Raw genomic sequence first — 20,447 nt, forward strand, 5'->3', positions numbered from 1 at the left:
CTTGTGAGACCCGATGACGTCATGATGTCTGTGGTAGTTTAAAGTTGGGTTTGTAGTTAAAGTTGTTTTTTTACCACCTGACACAGGGTTAATGTTTCAGCTGGTCGTTAGTGACGTCACGCGGCTGCAGCGCGTGCGGCTCCGCTGGAGGAAAAGAGGAGGAGGAAGAGGAGGAAGAGGAAGAGGAGGAGGAGGAAGAGGAGGTAAACAGGGAAGCTCGGAGAAACAAACTCTTCATCTGGAGCCGGAGCGGCTCGGCTCGGCTCGGCTCGGCTCGTCTCGTGAGGCCGTCCTGCTCGCACCGCGGCGGGCTGCAGAGAGCGCGGGCCCGCGGCTCGGGGCCCCGGGACGGGGGGGGGAAGTGACGGTGCCTCGGATCAACTTGTCCCGAGTTTCGTGCGGCTCGCGGCGGGTGGAGGTCCCGACGAGCCCGGAGGAGGAGGAGGAGGAGGGCGGTGAAACTACGACCGAGGAGCGGGGAGGTCCTCCGGGAGAAAGTGAGAATTCCCCCGGGAGAAAGTGAGACTTCCCCGGGATAAAGCTAGACTTCCCCCGGGAGTTGGACGAGGAGCAGCAATGGCCGAGGCTCGAGCCGAGGAGGAGGAGGAGAACCTGAGGAGGGAGACCCGGGAGCAGGTGGTCCGACGACAGTCCGGAGGTAACGACAACTACCGATAAACTACCATCCAACTACCACCAAACTACCGCCCAACTACCAATAAACTACCGCCCAACTACCAATAAACTGCCGCCCTACTACCGCCCTACCCTGGAGCTGGGTGGAGTGGTGTGTAGTTGTAGTTATTGGTGTGTGTGTGTGTGTGTGTGTGTGTGTGTGTGTGTGTGTGTGTGTGTGTGTGTGTGTGTGTGTGTGTGTGTGTGTGTGTGTGTGTGTTGTAGTTGTGTGTGTGTGTTGTAGTTGTGTGTGTGTGTGTTGTAGTTGTGTGTGTGTGTTGTAGTTGTGTGTGTGTGTTGTAGTTGTTGTGTGTGTTGTTGTTGTAGTAGTAGTAGTTGTGTGTAGTTGTAGTTATTGTTGTGTGTGTGTTTGTATGTGTTGTAGTAGTTGTTGTTGTGTGTGTTGTAGTTGCTGTGTGTAGTTGTACTTATTGTTGTGGGGTGTGTGTTGTAGTAGTTGTTGTAGTTATTGTGTGTAGTTGTAGTAGTTGTGTGTGTTGTTGTTGTAGTTATTGTTATTGTGTGTAGTTGTAGTAGTTGTAGTTGTGTATAGTTGTAGTTGTGTGTTGTGTATGTTGTTGTAGTTTGTGTATTTTTTCTTGTGTTATACTATTTTATTTGTAGCATTGTACTTGTTTATTGTAATTTTTATCTGTTTGTATGTTGTAGTTTTTGTTTGTTGTAGTTTTGTGTCTTTGTGTTTTTCCTCATTTTCGTTCCTGTACTAGATTTTACTGTTTTGTAGTTTTTGTGTTTGTAGTAACCAGTCGGGTCGTTGACACACACACACACACACACACACACACACACACACACACACACACACACACACACACACACACACACACACACACACACACACTAGAGGTAATGAGACACCAGATTACCGCCTGTTTTTCTGTGGTTTTAAAAATCGCTGCTTACTTTATTTTGAAAGCTGCTCTACCAGATGTTTTCACCTCTGGCCCATGACGTTATGTTTTCCTCTGCGTTTATTGATTTGTTTATACGTTTGTGTGTATTTTTACGTTTTTAACGTTTTTGTAAAATCTACTCGCTGGAATTGGACAAAATTTCAAGGGAGGATTTGTCGTCATCAATCGATCCGTTTTTTAATAAACCCACAAAAAACTGCTAAAAAAAATTTGCAAAATAGAGTGTCGAAAAGCGGCTCACAAACTGTCGAAAAGCGGCTCAGAAACACTAAAACCGGTTGTAAAGCGGCTAGAACAAGTGTCGAAAAGCAGCTCAGAAACTGTCGAAAAGCGGCTCAGAAACTGTCGAAAAGCGGCTCAGAAACACTAAAACCGGTTGTAAAGCGGCTAAAACAAATGTCGAAAAGCGGCTCAGAAACTGTCGAAAAGCGGCTCAGAAACACTAAAACCGGTTTTAAAGCGGCTAAAATAAATGTCGAAAAGCGGCTCAGAAACTGTCGAAAAGCGGCTCAGAAACTGTCGAAAAGCGGCTCAGAAACACTAAAACCGGTTGTAAAGCGGCTCAGAAACCAGTCGAAAAGCGGCTCAGAAACCAGTCGAAAAGCGGCTCAGAAACCAGTCGAAAAGCGGCTCAGAAACCAGTCGAAAAGCGGCTCAGAAACACTAAAACCGGTTGTAAAGCGGCTCAGAAACCAGTCGAAAAGCGGCTCAGAAACCAGTCGAAAAGCGGCTCAGAAACTGTCGAAAAGCGGCTCAGAAACTGTCGAAAAGCGGCTCGAACACTAAAACCGGTTGTAAAATGGCTAAAACAAGTGTCGAAAAGCGGCTCTGGTTGCAAATCCAGAGTTCCTGTTTGAAGTGGAGGAAACAGACGCCAGTCTCTTTTGGAAAACTTTTAGAAAACGTGCTGAAACGATTCAAAGTTCCTCCCTCTGACCTTTGACCTCCTTCTGACGCCGAGACGCTGAGTCAGCGTCCTCTTTGGTGTGTGTGTGTGTGTGTGTGTGTGTGTGTGTGTGTGTGTGTGTGTGTGTGTGTGTGACGCCACACACACACACACACACACACACACACACACACACACACTAGAGGTAATGAGACACCAGATTACCGCCTGTTTTTCTGTGGTTTTAAAAATCGCTGCTTACTTTATTTTGAAAGCTGCTCTACCAGATGTTTTCACCTCTGGCCCATGACGTTATGTTTTCCTCTGCGTTTATTGATTTGTTTATACGTTTGTGTGTATTTTTACGTTTTTAACGTTTTTGTAAAATCTACTCGCTGGAATTGGACAAAATTTCAAGGGAGGATTTGTCGTCATCAATCGATCCGTTTTTTAATAAACCCACAAAAAACTGCTAAAAAAAATTTGCAAAATAGAGTGTCGAAAAGCGGCTCACAAACTGTCGAAAAGCGGCTCAGAAACACTAAAACCGGTTGTAAAGCGGCTAGAACAAGTGTCGAAAAGCAGCTCAGAAACTGTCGAAAAGCGGCTCAGAAACTGTCGAAAAGCGGCTCAGAAACACTAAAACCGGTTGTAAAGCGGCTAAAACAAATGTCGAAAAGCGGCTCAGAAACTGTCGAAAAGCGGCTCAGAAACACTAAAACCGGTTTTAAAGCGGCTAAAATAAATGTCGAAAAGCGGCTCAGAAACTGTCGAAAAGCGGCTCAGAAACTGTCGAAAAGCGGCTCAGAAACACTAAAACCGGTTGTAAAGCGGCTCAGAAACCAGTCGAAAAGCGGCTCAGAAACCAGTCGAAAAGCGGCTCAGAAACCAGTCGAAAAGCGGCTCAGAAACCAGTCGAAAAGCGGCTCAGAAACACTAAAACCGGTTGTAAAGCGGCTCAGAAACCAGTCGAAAAGCGGCTCAGAAACCAGTCGAAAAGCGGCTCAGAAACTGTCGAAAAGCGGCTCAGAAACTGTCGAAAAGCGGCTCGAACACTAAAACCGGTTGTAAAATGGCTAAAACAAGTGTCGAAAAGCGGCTCTGGTTGCAAATCCAGAGTTCCTGTTTGAAGTGGAGGAAACAGACGCCAGTCTCTTTTGGAAAACTTTTAGAAAACGTGCTGAAACGATTCAAAGTTCCTCCCTCTGACCTTTGACCTCCTTCTGACGCCGAGACGCTGAGTCAGCGTCCTCTTTGGTGTGTGTGTGTGTGTGTGTGTGTGTGTGTGTGTGTGTGTGTGTGTGTGTGTGTGTGTGTGTGTGTGTGTGTGTGTGTGTGTGTGTGTGTGTGTGTGTGACGCCACACACACACACACACACACACACACACACACACACACACTAGAGGTAATGAGACACCAGATTACCGCCTGTTTTTCTGTGGTTTTAAAAATCGCTGCTTACTTTATTTTGAAAGCTGCTCTACCAGATGTTTTCACCTCTGGCCCATGACGTTATGTTTTCCTCTGCGTTTATTGATTTGTTTATACGTTTGTGTGTATTTTTACGTTTTTAACGTTTTTGTAAAATCTACTCGCTGGAATTGGACAAAATTTCAAGGGAGGATTTGTCGTCATCAATCGATCCGTTTTTTAATAAACCCACAAAAAACTGCTAAAAAAAATTTGCAAAATAGAGTGTCGAAAAGCGGCTCACAAACTGTCGAAAAGCGGCTCAGAAACACTAAAACCGGTTGTAAAGCGGCTAGAACAAGTGTCGAAAAGCAGCTCAGAAACTGTCGAAAAGCGGCTCAGAAACTGTCGAAAAGCGGCTCAGAAACACTAAAACCGGTTGTAAAGCGGCTAAAACAAATGTCGAAAAGCGGCTCAGAAACTGTCGAAAAGCGGCTCAGAAACACTAAAACCGGTTTTAAAGCGGCTAAAATAAATGTCGAAAAGCGGCTCAGAAACTGTCGAAAAGCGGCTCAGAAACTGTCGAAAAGCGGCTCAGAAACACTAAAACCGGTTGTAAAGCGGCTCAGAAACCAGTCGAAAAGCGGCTCAGAAACCAGTCGAAAAGCGGCTCAGAAACCAGTCGAAAAGCGGCTCAGAAACCAGTCGAAAAGCGGCTCAGAAACACTAAAACCGGTTGTAAAGCGGCTCAGAAACCAGTCGAAAAGCGGCTCAGAAACCAGTCGAAAAGCGGCTCAGAAACTGTCGAAAAGCGGCTCAGAAACTGTCGAAAAGCGGCTCGAACACTAAAACCGGTTGTAAAATGGCTAAAACAAGTGTCGAAAAGCGGCTCTGGTTGCAAATCCAGAGTTCCTGTTTGAAGTGGAGGAAACAGACGCCAGTCTCTTTTGGAAAACTTTTAGAAAACGTGCTGAAACGATTCAAAGTTCCTCCCTCTGACCTTTGACCTCCTTCTGACGCCGAGACGCTGAGTCAGCGTCCTCTTTGGTGTGTGTGTGTGTGTGTGTGTGTGTGTGTGTGTGTGTGTGTGTGTGTGTGTGTGTGTGTGTGTGTGTGTGTGTGTGTGTGTGTGTGTGTGACGCCACACACACATCTGGAAGCGGTGACGCGGCGGCCAATCATGGCGCAGCTTCCCGCGAGCTCTCGGCCAATGGCGCGGCCGGCCAGTGCAGGAGTGGGCGGGGCTAGTGGAAAGTTTGTCACACAGAGGAGAGGAGAGGAGAGAGGAGGAGAAGAAGGGAGAGAACTAGAAAGGGTGGATTGAGCAGGAGGAGAAGAAGAAGGTGAGTCTTTTGAGAAACGCTAAATTCCAACAATTTGACTTCCTGTTTCGCCGCCGAGTGTTAAAAAGCTCCGATAGGAAGTCCACGTCCACACCTTCAGGGAGGGGGGGACCCCGGGACGGGAGCAAGTTTTCGAAAACGGCTGCCAAGGTGGAACTTTTCGGGGTGGGGGGTGAGGAACGTTTCCGTCTCCGTGGAAACGGGGGTTTACGCAACTTTTGAAAAGGCCTCATCTCTGGTCAAACGGGGTAAAAATGCGACGTAATCAAACTCTCCGTCTCCGCAGAAAACAAGGGCAAACGCAACTTTTTGAAAACGCTGTCAAAACGGAGGGGAGTGCAACTTTTCGAAAACTCTCCAGCTCCCGAAACGGGGAAAATGCAACTTTTCAAAAGCACTCTGTTTCTGTGGAGATGTGGGGGCACATATACACACACACACACACAACTTTTCAAAAAAAAAAAAAAAACACTGTTTCTGTGGAAATGACGGGAAAACGCAACTTTTCTAAATCTGTTCCGAGACATTTTATTTGTGAAACTGAGGCTTTGTTACGGGACATTTTCTTCCGCAGCTTTTTGGGATTTATTCAGAAACAATTGACGACATTTTTTTGGGTGGATGTTTGTTTGTTTTTTGTAAACTTTCTAAAAGTTCCACACCGTGTCTCGTATTCTAATGTGTTGTTTCTCCGCCCGTCGGTTCCAGGTCGCCCCGACAGACGAAAACCTGAACATCGGCACAGGTACGACTACAAGTTTTTGAAAATGGCTCTCAAGGTGGAACTTTTCAAAAACACTCCATAGAAATTTCGAACGTGCGCCGACTCTGTGGCTCCAGATAGAACGGAAGTTTTGAAAAAGTCTGTCTCTGTGGGAAAATGCAACATCTTTTGAAAATATTCTTTCTCCGTGGCAACAGGAGGCAACGCAACTTTTTGAAAGTGCTTCAACTCTGTTGAAACGAAGTGAAACACAACTTTTCAAGAATAAGGGAGGGAGGAAGGAAGGTGGGAGGGAGGGAAGGAAGGAGGGAGGGAGGGAAGGAAGGGAGGGAGGAGGGAGGGAGGAAGGAAGGAAGGGAGAAAGGAGGGAGGGAGGAAGGAAGGAGGGTGGGAAGGAAGGAAGGAGGGAGGGAGGGAGCAGGAAGCAAAATATCAGGAAGGAAGGAAGGAAGGAATCAACAAGGGAAGAAGGAAAGAAGCAAGGAGTGAGGAAAGAGGGATTTTCCAGGGTGAGTCAGAGAGAGAGAGAGAGAGAGAGAGAGAGAGAGAGAGAGAGAAAAAGTACTTTTTCCTGAAAACTCATTTGTGGTTGTAGAGAAATGAATTGTCCTTCTTCTCCTTCTCCTTCATGTCCTCCCTGTCCTTGTCCTTCTTCTCCTACTTGTCCTCCCTGTCCCTCCCGTCCTCCCTGTCCCTTCTGTCCTCCCTGTCCCTCCCATCCTCCCTGTCCCTTCTGTCCCCCTGTCCCTCCCGTCCTCCCTGTCCCTCCCGTCCTCCCTGTCCCTTCTGTCCTCCCTGTCCCTCCCATCCTCCCTGTCCCTTCTGTCCCCCTGTCCCTCCCGTCCTCCCTGTCCCTCCTGTCCTCCCTGTCCCTCCCATCCTCCCTGTCCCTCCCATCCTCCCTGTCCCTCCCGTCCTCCCTGTCCCTCCCGTCCTCCCTGTCCCTCCCGTCCTCCCTGTCCCTGCAGCCAGGGACCGCTGTCCTCCATCAGAGCCGCCATCAAGAGAAGTGAGTGTTTGTCCTCCTTTTTATCTGTAAAACCAGAACAAGAGACGGAAACCATGGTAACGACCAGCTGACATCACTCAGACAGACGAGACGCTTTGATTTCTACTTTTCGAAAATCTGTTTTGAACAAGGAATGTTGATTTTGTATTTTTTTTTTTTTAGTCAAATTGATGTTAAAAAGTACAAAAAAAGTACAAAAATACGAGTTTCCACGGCAACGCTGCAACTGAAAACTTTTACCCAAGCCCGAGCATTTTCGAAAAGTTGCATTTTCAGTGGCTCCGAGTCGTGGTGTGAATCGACTCCCAAAACGAAACTTCTACGTTTTCACTTGACATCGTTTGCCGTGTGGAACTCGGAAAAGTTTCCAGGTTTAAAAAAAAAAAAAAAAAAAAAAAATGTTGTGCAACTTTTAAAAACTTCAAAAACTGATTTAGGAGTGGCGTTTCTTGGCAGCGTGGCGTTTCCATCCCGGCCAAACTCTGTAATCTCATGTTGTAAACAAAATTCTCACTGCTGCTTGGTGTTTTGTTTTGTTTGTTTGTTTGTTTGTTTGTTTGTTTGTTTGTTTGTTTGTTTGTTTTTCCCATCAGCCTCCACCAGGCCCGCCTCCGTCTCCGACACCGCCAGGGACCGGGACCGCGACCGGGAGCGAGAGCGGAGGTGAGGCTGTTAGCAATCCCGCTGTTAGCATTAGCAACTTCTCATAGAGTGCTACAGAGCGGCTAGCTTGAGTTAATCCTGAATTAACTCAATCCCGCTGTTAGCATGAGCATTTCCCGGAGACGTGCTACAGAGCGACTAGCTTTGGTTAATGATGAATTAAGTCAATCCCGCTGTTAGCATTAGCCTCTTCGCGGCTATAAAGGATCAGGAAAGCGTTGAGCTAGCCTGCCGTCGGTGGAACCGTCGTCTGACGTGGTTGTTTGGTTCCAGGCGTCCGGAGATCACCATCCTGTCCGCGGAGCCGCTGGCGTCCACTTCCTGGTTCCCCAGCGCCCCCGGAGGTTTCCCGCCGCCCCCTCCTCCCGCCGCTCAGATCTGGGGCGCCACCATCCCCCCCGCCGTCCAGGTGGGCTTTCTTTTTTAAGTTTTCCATTTTCAAAAAGTTTCACGTTTTCAAAAAGTTTCGCGTTTTCAAAAAGTTTCACGTTTTCAAAAAGTTTCACATTTTCAAAAAGTTTCGATTTGCAAGGTTGGAGCGTTTCCGAGAAGTTCCACCAGGGGAGCCTTGTTTCCAGAACGTTCCAGTCCTCGGTGGCTACGAGCGCCGTCGTCATGGAAACCGACTCTAAAAAAGACGCTTTTCTCCCTCCCTGCTTTCAGCCGCCGCCGTCGTATGAGGAGGTGATCAGGGAGAAGACGCAGGAGGTCGTCCCCTCTTCCTCGCCGCCCCCCTCGTCTTCGTCGACGATAACCATCGCCACGCAGACTGACGCGGGATCGGCCGCCGCGCCGCCGGAGCCGCCAGGTGAGCGCCGACGTCCGGCGGGCGTGGTGCGGCGGGACGGCGAGACCTCGCCCTTCACCGAGTCCCTTTTGTTTTCGCAGCTCAGCGACCCGTGAGACCGCCGCGGCCGCCGCCCGCCTCCCCCGCCGGGCCGCCCCCAGTTGGCGACGTCACCCCCGACCAGCCGCCGCCGCCGCCGTCGGTCTCCGCCTCCACGCCATGCTGTGACCTCCTCGGCGACCTCTGCTCACCCTCAGCCTCCCAGACGGACGGAAGCGATCGCCCTAGCCCCGACCCCGCCCAGCCGGAGCGCCCGAGACCCCGCCCCCGCACCAAACTCGCCGCTCGGCCCGCCGCCGCCGCCGCCGAGGTCCGGGTCCAGACTCTGGTGAAGCTGCGGGAGGACGGCGCCGCCACGTTGGCCGCCGCCCACGCCGCCCGCACAGGAAGTGAGGCGCCTCAGGGCGGGTACCTCCGGGAGCTGCTGGAGGCCTTCGGCGGAGACGACTGGGGCTTCCCCGATCGCCACGGCGACGGCAGCGAGCTCAGCCAATCAGAGAGCGAGGAGGAGGAGGAGGAGGAGGACATGGCGACTCTGAGGGCGAGGATACAGGCGTTCGAGCAGCAGGCGGCCGACGGCGGCGGCAGAGAAACCCCCCCGACGCCTCCGGCCAAACCCGAACCTCGGCCACGCCCCCGTCTCCAGGGGCAACCGGCCAGGTCCCCCCTCCCCCCCGCCGTGGCGCCCAAACCCAAAAACCTCCCGTCTGCCGCACGGCCGTCCGGCGGGAAGCCGCCGCTGACCCCGAAGCCCCGGCTCGCCCCCGACACGCCCGTCCCCGCCCCCAGGCCGCCTCCCCCCAAACTCACCGCCCCCGGGGCTGACTCCGCCCCTGACTCCGCCTCCAACCCCAAACCCCCGCCCAGACCGTCCGCCGCCCCCAGGGCCGGCGTGTCGGCCTCTCGCCAGGACGGGAGCGCTGCCGACGGGCCCCCGACCGCGACCCCGCCCTCTACCGCGACCGTGACCCTGACCCCGCCCCCGACCGTGACCCCGCCTCTGACCGCGACCGCGACCCCGCCCCCTACCGTGACCCTGACCCCGACCCCGCCCCCGACCGCGACCATGACCGTGACCCCGCCCCCGACCATGACCGTGACCATGACCCCGCCCCCGACCGCGACCGTGACCCCGCCCCCGAGGCCCCCCGCGGAGGTCTGCGCCGCCGCCGCCGCCCGGACAGGAAGTGAGGAGAGCCAGGCTGGTGAGTGGAAAACGGAAATGCAACTTTTTGAAAAAGACTCGGGAGGTTTGATGTCGCAATGTTTAGAAACGCTCCGGCTCGTCGCCATGGAGATGGAGCAAAAAATTTTCGAAATTGCCCCAAAATGGCATTTTTAAATAACTGCTGTGTTTTGGTTTTCACAGTGAAGGGAAGCGTTCGACCCGACGTCCCGACCAGACCACCGGCACTGATCGGTAGGGGGGGGGGGGGTGTGTGTGTGTGTGTGTGTGTGTGTGTGTGTGTGTGTGTGTGTGTGTGTGTGTGTGTGTGTGTGTACTGATTTCATCAGCAGTAATACACCACAGCGCCCCCCAGTGAGGTTGGGAGGTAATGGTGACCAGTCACCAAAAGTTGGTCAACTTGTCAAAGTTTCCGTTGCTGCAACTCCACTGTCAACGTGGAGGAGGAGGAGGAGGAGGAGGAAGAGGAGGGGGAGGAGGAAGAAGAGGAGGAAGAAGAGGAGGGGGAGGAGGAAGAAGAGGAGGGGGAGGAGGGGGAGGAGGAGGAAGAGGAAGTGTCTGATGTTGTTTCTTCTCTCCAACAGCCCCGACCCCCGTCTCCAGGAGTCCTGACCTGGACACTGCTGCTCCTGCACGGTGGGGATAGAGCATCTTCCTCCTCTAACATCAGATTATAGGGCATCTTCCTCCTCTAACACCAGATTATAGAGCATCTTCCTCCTCTAACACCAGATTATAGAGCATCTTCCTCCTCTAACACCAGATTATAGAGCATCTTCCTCCTCTAATCCAGATTATAGAGCATCTTCCTCCTCTAACATCAGATTATAGAGCATCTCCCTCCTCTAACATCAGATTATAGAGCATCTTCCTCCTCTAACACCAGATTATAGAGCATCTTCCTCCTCTAACACCAGATTATAGAGCATCTTCCTCCTCTAATCCAGATTATAGAGCATCTTCCTCCTCTAACATCAGATTATAGAGCATCTCCCTCCTCTAACATCAGATTATAGAGCATCTTCCTCCTCTAACATCAGATTATAGAGCATCTTCCTCCTCTAATCCAGATTATAGAGCATCTTCCTCCTCTAACATCAGATTATAGAGCATCTTCCTCCTCTAATCCAGATTATAGAGCATCTTCCTCCTCTAATCCAGATTATAGAGCATCTTCCTCCTCTAACATCAGATTATAGAGCATCTTCCTCCTCTAGTCCAGATTATAGAGCATCTTCCTCTAGTCTAACAGTTTGTTTCTTGTCTCTCAGCACATCAAGTGTGAAGCTCCTCCCCCTTCGCCCTCCACCAATCAAAGCCAACCCCGGGCGCCCGCCCCCTCCGGCCTTCAGCTCCGCCCCCTCCGCCGCTCCGTCCAGACCAGGCGACGCCCCTCCGCCGCCGCGGCCGGCCCCCTCGCCTGTGACAGCCAATCAAAGAGCAGCGAGAAGAGGCCCTCCTCTGCCGCCCCGCCCCCGACCTGGACACCCGCTGTACTGCAGCACGGTGACGATACTTCAACTTCTCTGGAAATTACTCATCATAATAAGTTCAAAAACACAAAACTGTATTTTGATGGATACTTAACTGTTCTGAACATTCAGTGTTATTTTAGTTACTTGCCGATACCGAGTACCGATACCAGTACTGATCATTAAATACTTGCCAATATTGATCATGGTACAGACCTTTATCTAGTTGCCGATACCGAGTACCGATTCGAGTACAAACCTTTATCTAGTTGCCGATACCAAGTACCGACACGAGTACAAACCTTTATCTAGTTGTCGATACCAAGTACCGATACGAGTACTAACCTTCATCGAGTTGCCGATACCAAGTACCGATACGAGTACAAACCTTTATCTAGTTGCCGATACCAAGTACCGATACGAGTACTAACCTTCATCGAGTTGCCCATACCAAGTACCGATACGAGTACTAATCTTCATCGAGTTGCCGATACCGAGTACCGATACCAGTAATAATCTTTAGCCGCTTGCCGATACCGAGTACCAATACTAGGACTAACCTTTATCTAGTTGCCGATACTGAGTACCGATACTAGGACTAACCTTTATCTAGTTGCCGATACTGAGTACCGATACTAGGACTAACCTTTATCTAGTTGCCGATACTGAGTACCGATACGAGTACCCGACTACCGATACGAGTACTAACCTTCATTTAGTTGCCGATACCGAGTACTGATATAAGTACTAACTTTTAGCCACTTGCCGATACCGAGTACCGATACAAGGACTAACCTGGATATACTTGCCGATATGAGTACTATAGTATTGGTACTGATACCGATACTTGTATTGATGCCAGTACTGATATCGTCATCAGTATCTGTATATATAATATCATTCTCATTCTCACATTCGTCTGGTTTTTCTTCCCGCATCAGAAGCAGGAAGTGCTGATCGTCCTGGACGACCTAAGCCCCGCCCCCTCCGAGCGTCGCCCGCTGGACGGCGGCCGCCAGACCGCCGTGGTCAAGCCGCTGGACCCAGAACCCGCCGTGGACCGGGACGGCCGGTCCAAAGAAGACCTCGGCCCGTCGGAGTCCCAGGTATCGGCGGCGGGTTTATTGGGGGCGGAGCTTCCGCCTGAACTCTGTACTGATTGGTTGATCTGCTTTACCTCCAGTCCATCCTGCCGGTGGCAAAGGAGCAGCCGGACCCGCCCCCCCTCAGGTGAGTCGACAACTGGCACTGGTTTTCGAAAAGTTCCGTTTTCCCTAGTTTTCACAGGAACGGAGTTGTTGGAGTATTTTCAAAAAGTTGAGTTTTCCCTCATTTACACGGAGACTGAGAGTTTCTGAAAAGTTGGCGTTTTCCGACAACTACACACAGAGGGAGCATTTTCAAAAAGTGCCGTTTTGAAAAGTTGCTTTTCCCATCGTTGTCGCAGTGTCGGCACGTTTTTATAATGTTGCGTCCCCCCCGTTTACACGGCGATGGAGTCGAAGCGTTTTCAGAAAGTGACATGGAGACGGGGCATTTTCGAAAAGCCCCCCCCCCATTTCCCCCCTGTGAAGCTCACGGCTATCAAGCTAGCAAGTATAGCGCCTCGTAAAGCTTTGATCTCCCGGCGTCGTCAAGGAAACGCTACGACACACTTTGATTTTTTTCGTGATCTGCTCCTGAGCGGGAATCCGACGCCGGGGCGGAGTTTGTCGTTTTTCGTAAAGTTGCGTGTGTCCACCCCCCCGGTGTCTCCCCCAGCGGGCCTCGCTGCGTCGCCACGTTCGACTACGACGGCGAGGAGGAGGACGAGCTCACCTTCTGCCAGGGTGATGTCATCGCCCTGCTGGCGGTCGTCGACGGCAACTGGGGGCGGGGCCAGATCCACGGCAGGGTGGGCGTGTTCCCGCTCAACTTCACCCAGGTGGTGGAGGAGACGGAGGAGACAGGGGGGACGCAGGAGACGGAGGCGCTGCGGCGGGACGGGGACGACCTGACCGGCCAATCGCTGCAGAGCACAGGTGAGCTGGAGAAGCTCCGCCCCCTTCCAGGTCAGAGTCTGAACCGGGGCTGCTGCCAAGCAAACCCATGCCGGTTTCAAAAAGTTGCTTTTTACCCCCAGTTTATGTGAAAAATTTGCATTTTCAAAAAGTTGGTTTCCCTCATTTTCACACAAACAGTTTTGGAGCTTTTTTGAAAAGTTGTCTTTTTCCCTGTTTACATGACGTGGATTTGAAGCTTTTTCAGAAAGTTGCATTTTTCCCTGGTTTTCACACAGTGTTGAAACTTCTTCGAAAAGTTGCTTTTCCCCCCCCCCTTTACACGGAGTTCGAGCGTTTTCAAAAAGTTGCATTTCCCCCCGTTTTGACAGTGTTTTTCCATGTATACACGGAGAAGGGGCATTTTCGAAAAGTAGAATTTTCCCTCTTTTTCACGGAGACGGCATTGGAGCGTTTTCAAAAAGTTGCATTTTCCCCTGTTTACATAGAGATGGGTTTTTTTTGTTTGTTTTTAAATTTGTGTTTTCCTCGTTTTCACGGCGCATTTTCAAAAAGTGAATTTCAAAACTTTATCAAAATCGCCGCCAGCGATTCAGATTCACACCGACTTCCTGCTCCGTCCTTGGATGGTGCAACTTTTGTAATCTTCATTTCTCTCCACAGCGGCGCCGACGCCTCCGCCGGCCTCAGAGGTGTGTAAACAACAACAACCACGACAACAACAACAACAACTACTGGAGTGATTTTTTTAAAGTGTACCGCCTGGTTGCCAGGTTGTGGCGGAGGAGTGGGCCACGGCGCTTTTCGACTTCCCCGGGCAGACGGCGGAGGATCTGTGCTTCCAGCAGGGGGCGCTGATCCAGGTGACGGAGCACCTGGACGGCGGGTGGAGGCGGGGCCTGCTGGGCGGGAGGGAGGGGCTTTACCCCGCCGCCTTCACTCAGCCCTACTGCGGTACGGACAGCCCTCCACTGCCACGACTTCAAAATAAGAGCCCTAGTAGTTTCCATTTACAGGGAATTGCAGCATTTTCGTAAAGTTGCATTTTAGCAAATTAGCAATTTTCCCGTGTTTATACAATGGGAGCGTTTCAAAAAAAAATTCTTTCACAGGGGTTTTTACGGTTGGAGTGTTTATGGAAATGCAGATTTTCAAAAAGTTGCATTTTCAAAAAGTTGCATTTTATCATGTTTACAAAGTCGGGAGTGTTTTTGGAAAGTTGCATATTTTCCTCATTTACACACCGTTGGACTTTGGAGGTGAAGTGTTGTTGAAAAGTTGCGTTTTCCCCCCAAATACATGGAGTCGGTGCATTTTTGGAAAGTTGCATTGTCTCCCGTTAACATGGAAATGGGGGAAAAGGCAGCTTTTCGAAAACGCAACGTTGTTAAAAAAAAAAAAAAAGCTCAGCGTCAATGGGGTGGGGGTTTCGGAAAAATGTCAAATTTTTTTGAAATTTTGACAAGCAACATTTTTGAATGGCTGAGTTTTCCTGTACTTCCTGTTTCCAGCTCAGCCAATCAGAGGCCAGCAGGCGGCGGCTAGCGGCTCGGCTAAAGCCGTGTTCGACTTCACCGCCGAGAACGACGACGAGCTGAATCTCAAGGTGCGTGAAGACGAGACGTACTGGTATCGGTACTCGGTATCGGTGCTCGGTATCAGTAAGTAGCTGAGGGTCAGTACTGGTATCGGTACTCATATCAGCAATTAGCTGAGGGTTGGTACTGGTATCGGCTGGTAGCTGAGGGTCAGTACTGGTATCGGTACTCGGTATCGGTTTGGAGCTGAGGGTTAGTACTGGTATCGGTACTCGGTATCGGTTTGTAGCTAAGGGTCAGTACTGGTATCGGCTGGTAGCTGAGGGTCAGTACTGGTATCGGTACTCGGTATCGGTTTGGAGCTGAGGGTTAGTACTGGTATCGGTACTCGGTATCGGTTTGTAGCTGAGGGTTAGTACTGGTATCAGCACTCGGTATCGGTTTGTAGCTGAGGGTTAGTACAGGTATTGGTACTCGGTATCGGTTTGTAGCTGAGGGTCAGTACTGGTATCGGTACTTGGTATCAACTTGTAGCTGAGGGTCAGTACTGGTATCGGCACTTGGTATCAACTTGTAGCTGAGGGTTAGTACTGGTATCGGCCTGTAGCTGAGGGTCAGTACTGGTATCGGCCTGTAGCTGAGGGTCAGTACTGGTATCGGTACTTGGTATCAACTTGTAGCTGAGGGTTAGTACTGGTATCGGCCTGTAGCTGAGGGTCAGTACTGGTATCGGCACTGTTTGTGGGAAACACGTTTGTTTGTAGAAACTCGGGGTCAAAGGTCGTCATTCCCAGGAGGCGGAGCCACAGTTTGCTTTCCTCTGCAGGTGGGTGACGTCATCACGCAGGTGGAGTTGGTGGACGAGCAGTGGATTGTGGGAGTCGTAGGCGGGAGGCGCGGCATCGTGCCCAAGAACTACGTCTCCCTGGCCTGATGGACGTCAGCCTCCGTCAGCCTCCGTCTTCCTCCGTCAGCCTCCGTCTCCCTCCGTCAGCCTCCGTCTCCCTCCAAATCTGATTTAGAGTCACGACTTTTTTAACTTCCTGTTGTTTTAGGAACAGAAACGGACCAAACTAACTCTGCAGAACTTTCTAGATCAAATCCTCCTTTTGGTCCAAATTAATTTTCCATTTTCTCACTCCATTAATTGTTTTTGGACCTTTTTTTTTTTCCGCAAAGTATCAAGATAATTTTTTTCGAATATAAGACTGACAAGTGGACAGACGGAGGAACTGCTGCAGGTTGTTATTAACTAGTTTGTTGTATTGCAGGTTACCAGGTGAACCAGCAGGTGGCGCTAAGCGCTGCAGCGCTAGCCGTTAGCGGCTACGTCGTTTATTTCAACTTTGAACCGTCGACGTTCTTTCATCTTTACCTTTTAGTTTGTTTTGCACTTTAAAGCGGCGGAAGTTTTAGACGTCCCGTCATTTCAGGCGCCAGCCGATGCTACGGTGCCGCTTTTCGAACCTGTCGGACTGGTCTGTGTTTGTATATGAAACCTGTGAGTGTGTGTGTGTGAGACAGAAACCCCATAAAAAAACATTCCGGCTTTTTAATCCAAATAAAACTTCCAGTCTTTCTTACGGATTCAGCTTTTATTGTCTTAGTGACTTAAGATAGCGCATTACAAAATAAAACGTCTTCACCACGGAGACCAGAAACGATGAGGTGACCCTTTACGTAGAATCGTTCTGAGTCTTTCATCTAGAAACTTTCATCCTCGTTCACATAGAAAGATACCAAAAAGAAAACGACTCCCCTAAAAGACCTTCTGTTGATTAAAAGACGTTAAAAAGAGTAAATTCTTAGATTCCCGCTCTGCAACAGTTCAAACTGGGAAAGACATGAAGGTCAAACGTGGGACACGACGACACCCTGTCCTTACATCAAAGACTTTTACAATCGTGTCAAAGACTTTTTCTTCGTCTCCAAGACGTCGGCGTGGTCTTGAAGACGTTGGCGTCTTGGAGACGGAGTCGTCTTGGAGACATTGGTGTCATCTTGGAGACGTCGGCGAGGTCTTGGAGACGTCTCGTTGTCCCTCGTCTCCTCTGCGTCACCCCTCATCTCTTTACCACATCAAAGACTTGTAATCGTGTCAAAGACTTTTTCATCCAGAAAGACGTTTTGCGTCCCCGTTCAGAGCCTCTGCAGGTTTGACGGCTGTCTCTTGAGACGGGGGACCAGGTCTTCATTGGGGACGTGAAGTGTCTCCAGACGGGTCAATGAACTCCGCCGTCCCCCCAGGAGGACCCAGGAGCCAGACCCCGGCGTGGAGCGGCTGGCTGAACCTGGTCTGGACCCTGTGGAGGAGGGTCATGGTCCCAGAGACGCTGTAGAAGGACAGGAGTCCCGCCGTGTGGTCCAGGTACACCCCCACCCTGGAGGACCAGGGGCCCGGGACGGGGGTACAGGCCTTGTTGCGCCAGAAGACGTAGCGGTGGGCGTCGCACTTCAGGGCCCAGGACTGGGTGTTGAAGCCCAGGAGGTCCTGGCCGGACCCCCCGGTCCTGCTGATGGTCCCGTAGGACACGGCGATGAAGACACCCTGTCCCCGCCACTCCACCTCCCAGTAGCGCCGTCCAGTCAGAGACTCCCGGCCCAGGACCTGGTACCAGTAGGTGAACCGGTCTGGGTGGGGGACCGGAGCTCGCTCTCGGCGCTGGATGGAGACAGTCCGGTTGTCCCCGGAGACCAGGAGGACCCGGTGGGCCGTGTTGGGGTCCAGGTGGATCTGCAGCGAGTGCCGCAGGAAGTCCTCCCTGGTCTCCGGCTGTCCCCGCGGCAACAGGGGGAGGACCTCCCCGGTGTCTGTCCCCGTCTGTCCCCCCCCGGCCCGGGCCAGCCGGGCGTCTTCCGTCCTCAGCTGGACGATCTGCTGCTGCAGTTTGTCCTCCAGCTGCCGGAGCAGCGCCACGCCGCGCTCCCGCTCCCTGATCCTACGCTGGAGGTTCAGTCGCCTTGCCTCCTCCACCTCCTGCTCCTCCTCCACCTCTTCCTCCTCCTCCCGCCATCCCGCCATGTCACGGCTGCCGCCTTGCTCCATGGTAAAGAGGTAACGGACGGTTCTCTCCAGATGTTTGCCGATCGGCTGCCAGGTTCTCCAGGTTCTCCAGGTTCTTCTTGTCCGGCGCCTCGATCCTCAATCCAGAGGCTGAAACACATTGAGGGGTTGGAACCACATTGATACGTCACCATACGTCAGCGTTACGTCACGATGCCTCGCCGGTACGTCGCGACACGTCAGCGTTGCGTTGCGATACGTCAGCGTTGCGATACGTCAGCGTTGCGTCACCATACGTCACGATGCCTCGCCGGTACGTCGCGATACGTCAGCGTTGCGTTGCGATACGTCAGCGTTGCGATACGTCAGCGTTGCGTCACCATACGTCACGATGCCTCGCCGGTACGTCGCGATACGTCAGCGTTGCATCACCATACGTCAGCGATACATTAGCGGTACGTCACGATGCGTCGCCGCTACGTCGCGATACATCACCGGTATCTCACGATACGTCACAATGCGTCACCGGTACGTCGCGGTACGTCACGATACGTCAACGATACGTCACCAGTATCTCACAATACGCCAGCGATACGTCACAATACGCCGGCGATACGTCACGATACGTCGCGGTACGTCACGATACGTCGGCTCTGTCGAACCTGGAGAAACTCAGAAACGGGTTCCTGGTCCAACACCACTTGGCTGACGCCGGTATCGTTTCTCTAAGAGGCTCATCGTCGTCGTCGTCTTTGGCTCGTTGCCCAAATATGTGGACTGAAGGAGACGCCACTTAATTGTTCCGGGAAGCAGAGACGTTTCCTGACTGCAGAGCCGCGTGGCGTTCGGTAAAACCAAGCGGAACAACATACGTGGAGTTCCTCAGGGCGCCGTCCTTGCCTTGCCTTGCCTTGCCTCGCAAAGCAAAGCAAAGCAAAGCAAACACCATATTTGGTGTATTTGTATTGTATCTGGTGCTCCATCAATAAAGTTAATTGAATTTCACCAGGTAGCGCCGCATTATGTAATAACTGGTCGACTGGTAATAACAGCTGCAGTGTTCAGGTTATGTAATGATTCATAGTTTAATAATGAGAAAAGAGCTTGATTCTGCCGCACAGTGACGGTAGAATCTAGATCTAAATCAGGTAGAACTTTTGACATAGTAAACCTAACATTTTTAAACAGTATTTCCTCCTGACGTTTAGATTTTCCTGGAGGAATTAATCCAGATTGATTATTAATCCAGATTGTTCAGCCACTGAGTGCATTTAATCAATTAACCCGCCTTTTTTAATTCTATTTTTTTTTTTTATACAAAATGTGGTGAGGTTTATTATAAAATGTGCTCCAGAATTTGAATATAAAATGTGGCGTTATGATTTAATGACTGAAAAATATGACAGCACATTTTTCATCATTGATTCGTAACAAGTGTTGCAATATGTAACAGGTTCTTACAAAGCGCAGCGGTTTATTACATAAAGTGTTAAAATGTATCATTATTTCTGCTACATTGTTACAAACACTGCAACTTTGTGAAACAGTTCCTGCAAAGATCAGGGATTTTTAAAAACCCAAAGGAGGCAGATGATTCCGGGATGTAGAAGAAGATAGTAGAACGTCTCACCTGGGCGTCGCTCCGGCTCCTCGCCGCTCCGCAGGTGGGAATGTTCTCCCCTACACCTGAGCAGGTGTGTCAGGTTGGCCCCGCCCACTCAACGCCTCACAACCCAAACGAGGCCCAGAGCCGACCTTGATCTTTAACGCGCTTTTTAAAAAAAGCTTTTCTCGTCATACAATTCTGGTTTTACCGTCATTCTCATAGTTATATAACACTAGATGCCTCGTGGCCGCCATCTTGGATAGGTCGTCCCTCTGGAGCTCAACATGAAGACCCAAAGAAACGTCGGTAGCAACACAAGTAGTACCTCATTTTAAAACCTCTGTCCTGTGGAGACCTGATGGAGGACATATTGGGAGGGGGGACGTCCTCCGCTGTAGGGACATCGTGTCAACGGGAGCGGATGGGCCGCGAGGCACCTCATGTTTATGTCGATGGTCTTTACAAAGTTTACGTTTAAAGACGAAGTTTACAAAGACGACGACGACGACTCTGCTAGAAAATTCCCGCGGGAATTCTATTGTGCCTGCCACCTGCCGCCCCCTGCTGAGTTACGTCACATTCTGACATGCTAAGCTAACTAGCTTAGCGGTGCGGCTAATTAGCTAGTGCGCCGTGATCGCATTGCCCCCATGAGGCCACCCTCCAAATTTCAGCTCAATTGAACAAACTTGCTAGCATGCTAATTGGCATGCTAACAAGCGTTGATACGACCTCATAGAGGACATATTGGGAGGGGGGGGACAACGTCCTCCGTTGTAGGGACATCGCGCGTTCATGCCGATGGTCATTCCAGTGTGGCCGTGGCGCCACCTGCTGGATCACGTGTTGATCACATGACCGCCGTCAATCGTCCAACCAAACGGTCAAAACTCGTCCATACCGGCGTCTCCGTCACTGAAGTCCTCCTGGGACGGGGGACACTCTGGACGCCCTCTACTGGGGCTTCAGGAACTCTGCGGACGCGCCTTCGTTAAAGTAGTACAGGTAGACCCCGGCGTGTAGCGGCTTGGTGAACCTGGTCTGGACCCTGTGGAGGAGGGTCATGGTCCCGGAGACGCTGTAGAAGGACAGGAGTCCCGCCGTGTGGTCCAGGTACACCCCCACCCTGGAGGACCAGGGGCCCGGCA

General features: G+C 51.1%; 2 protein-coding genes across 3 annotated transcripts in view; one reads left to right on the plus strand and one right to left on the minus strand.

The window, feature by feature from the left end:
- Window positions 1–228: 228 nt before the first annotated feature.
- On the plus strand, window positions 229–16,276 carry LOC308147076 (uncharacterized protein). Of its 2 annotated transcripts, none has more exons than XM_080519146.1 (17): window positions 229–658; window positions 5,959–5,995; window positions 6,943–6,983; window positions 7,577–7,646; window positions 7,920–8,055; window positions 8,310–8,454; window positions 8,535–9,698; window positions 9,863–9,913; window positions 10,264–10,315; window positions 10,951–11,185; window positions 12,093–12,257; window positions 12,335–12,381; window positions 12,913–13,202; window positions 13,815–13,843; window positions 13,925–14,105; window positions 14,663–14,757; window positions 15,516–16,276. In XM_080519146.1, exons 1-17 carry the CDS (start codon window positions 577–579, stop codon window positions 15,621–15,623), a joined length of 2,928 nt encoding a protein of 975 aa, XP_080375272.1. In that variant the 5' UTR covers window positions 229–576; the 3' UTR covers window positions 15,624–16,276. The 2 variants fall into 2 exon arrangements, with proteins under 2 accessions (XP_080375272.1, XP_080375273.1); XM_080519147.1 differs by having other exon boundaries at window positions 12,913–13,172.
- A 68-nt stretch (window positions 16,277–16,344) lies between these two features.
- LOC308147001 (uncharacterized protein) overlaps window positions 16,345–20,447 on the minus strand; it is a 5,718-nt gene continuing 1,615 nt past the window's right edge. Inside the window, exons 1-3 of the mRNA XM_080519032.1 lie at window positions 20,258–20,447; window positions 20,066–20,130; window positions 16,345–17,830 (exon numbers count right to left, since the gene is read on the minus strand). The exon at window positions 20,258–20,447 is cut by the window's right edge and continues 1,615 nt beyond it. Coding sequence (XP_080375158.1) covers window positions 16,881–17,830; window positions 20,066–20,130; window positions 20,258–20,447 — 1,205 coding nt within the window. The 3' untranslated portion in view covers window positions 16,345–16,880. The remainder of the gene's footprint in view (window positions 17,831–20,065; window positions 20,131–20,257) is intronic.

The sequence above is a fragment of the Blennius ocellaris genome, assembly GCF_963422515.1.
Source record: "Blennius ocellaris genome assembly, chromosome: 23".
Classification (NCBI taxonomy): domain Eukaryota; kingdom Metazoa; phylum Chordata; class Actinopteri; order Blenniiformes; family Blenniidae; genus Blennius; species Blennius ocellaris.